The sequence below is a fragment of the Rutidosis leptorrhynchoides genome, chromosome 1 (assembly GCF_046630445.1).
Source record: "Rutidosis leptorrhynchoides isolate AG116_Rl617_1_P2 chromosome 1, CSIRO_AGI_Rlap_v1, whole genome shotgun sequence".
Lineage (NCBI taxonomy): Eukaryota > Viridiplantae > Streptophyta > Magnoliopsida > Asterales > Asteraceae > Rutidosis > Rutidosis leptorrhynchoides.
In genome coordinates, this window is record NC_092333.1 from 126,080,052 (window position 1) to 126,081,861 (window position 1,810).

Genomic DNA, 1,810 nt, shown 5'->3' on the forward strand with positions numbered 1-1,810 from the left:
CCAACTGTAGAACTTAACAGACTTGCGTCTTCTTTGGGATGCAATCCGGCTACTTTTCCTTTTTCTTATCTTGGTATCCCCATCGGAGCTAACATGAGGCTTTGCGAAAATTGGAAACCGATTATTAACAAGGTTAAAAAACGTTTAGCGAACTGGAAAGTAAATCTCCCCTCTTTTGGTGGTCGGTTAACGTTGATCAATTCAGTCTTGGGAGCTCTTGGATCTTATTACTTTTCTATTTTCAAAGCTCCCAAAAGTGTTTTAAATCACCTAGAATCCCTTCGTTCTAATTTCCTATGGGGTGGCACTAATAATGTTCGGAAAATTCATTGGATCAAATGGGATGACATTCTTAAGTCTAAGGATAAAGGCGGTCTCGGGGTTGTTAGTTTTGATTCGCTCAACAAAGCTCTTTTATATAAGTGGAGATGGAGGTACGTTACTTGCAAAGGTTGGCTTTGGGTATCAATTATTCAAGCCATCTATGGTGTGCAGCTAGATGGTATTTTTCCTATGTTACCCGTTCGGTTAGCGGGCCATGGTCATCTATTAATCGTTGTATAATTGAGATGCATGATCAACTCCCGAAAATCTCTAATATCCTATCTTTAAGGATTGGTAATGGCCAAGACACTTTATTTTGGCATCATAACTGGATTGGAGGCTCTAAGTTATGCGATAAATTTCATCGGCTTTATGCTCTTGAATCTGATAAGCTGTGCAAATTATCTGATCGCCTTTCTATTAATGGATGGTGTTGGAGTTGGAGGAGGAACATTAGATCCGGAGCAGAAGCTCAACAATTCTCCGAGTTAAGTTCAACAATCGATCATGTCACTCTTAACGATTCGAGTGACAAATGGGTGTGCACAAGATTTCCTAAAGATACTTTTTCTGTTAGCGGTTTTCGTAGCCTCTTCAGTCAAGATGTTATTGGTAATTGTCCGACTCATTGGTGTAAGTTTATCCCTCCCAATATAAATTTCTTTTTGTGGCGTGCTCGGTTAAACAGGTTGCCGGACAACTGTAATCTTTTGGAGAGGGGTGTTCAGTCTATTAACTTACTGTGTTCTTCATGCTCAATAAATGTGGAAGACACTACTCACATTTTTTTTGAATGTGAGATTGCGATGCAAGTATGGAGTTATATATCTTCTTGGTTAGATATTACTCTTCCTGTTTGGGATTCTATGGATGGTTTAATGCAATGGATTATGACGTTTTTCAATCGCGTTCGAAGACAATTACTTTAGAAGGAATTTGCTACGCTACTCTTTGGACTCTTTGGCGTTACCGAAACGGAAGAATCTTCGATCCCAACAAGTTCAAGAAATGTCACATTATTGATTCGATTGTATTATCCTTTTTTGACTGGCTTTCGGCTCGTTATAAGAAAGTCAGGCTTAATTGGAATGACTGGTTAATGAATCCGTTGAACTCCTTGTAATATTCTAGCTTCTTGCTAGTTTTTATAAAATTTCTAAGCTGTTTTATATATATATAGCAGGATCAATGGGGAAGTAACCAATCGGGGGGAAGCGGGGGGAAGCAAAAAAAAATTTTTTCGTTTTTTTTTGAAATTATTTTTTCCGGCATCAAGATCACACGAAAATATGAACATTTAGAAGAGACACTTCGTGATGAATATTATTATTTAGGCGGGAAAACGATCGACAAAAATAACATTCAAGATAATATTGTTCGTGAAGAATATGAACGTTTTTTTTTCTTCATGTTTTGTGAAGTAAAATTTAGCCCGATTTAGAGTTTAGGGTTTAGGGTTTGGGGTTTATTCCATAAACCCAAAACA

The 1,810-nt window shown here is 37.6% G+C and overlaps 1 protein-coding gene across 1 annotated transcript; it reads left to right on the top strand.

Annotated features, from left to right (window-relative positions):
• Positions 1-569: 569 nt before the first annotated feature.
• On the top strand, positions 570-1,253 carry LOC139888925 (uncharacterized). Its single transcript, XM_071871908.1, has one exon. The coding sequence runs from the start codon at positions 570-572 to the stop codon at positions 1,251-1,253; it is 684 nt and encodes a 227-aa protein (XP_071728009.1).
• Positions 1,254-1,810: the final 557 nt, after the last annotated feature.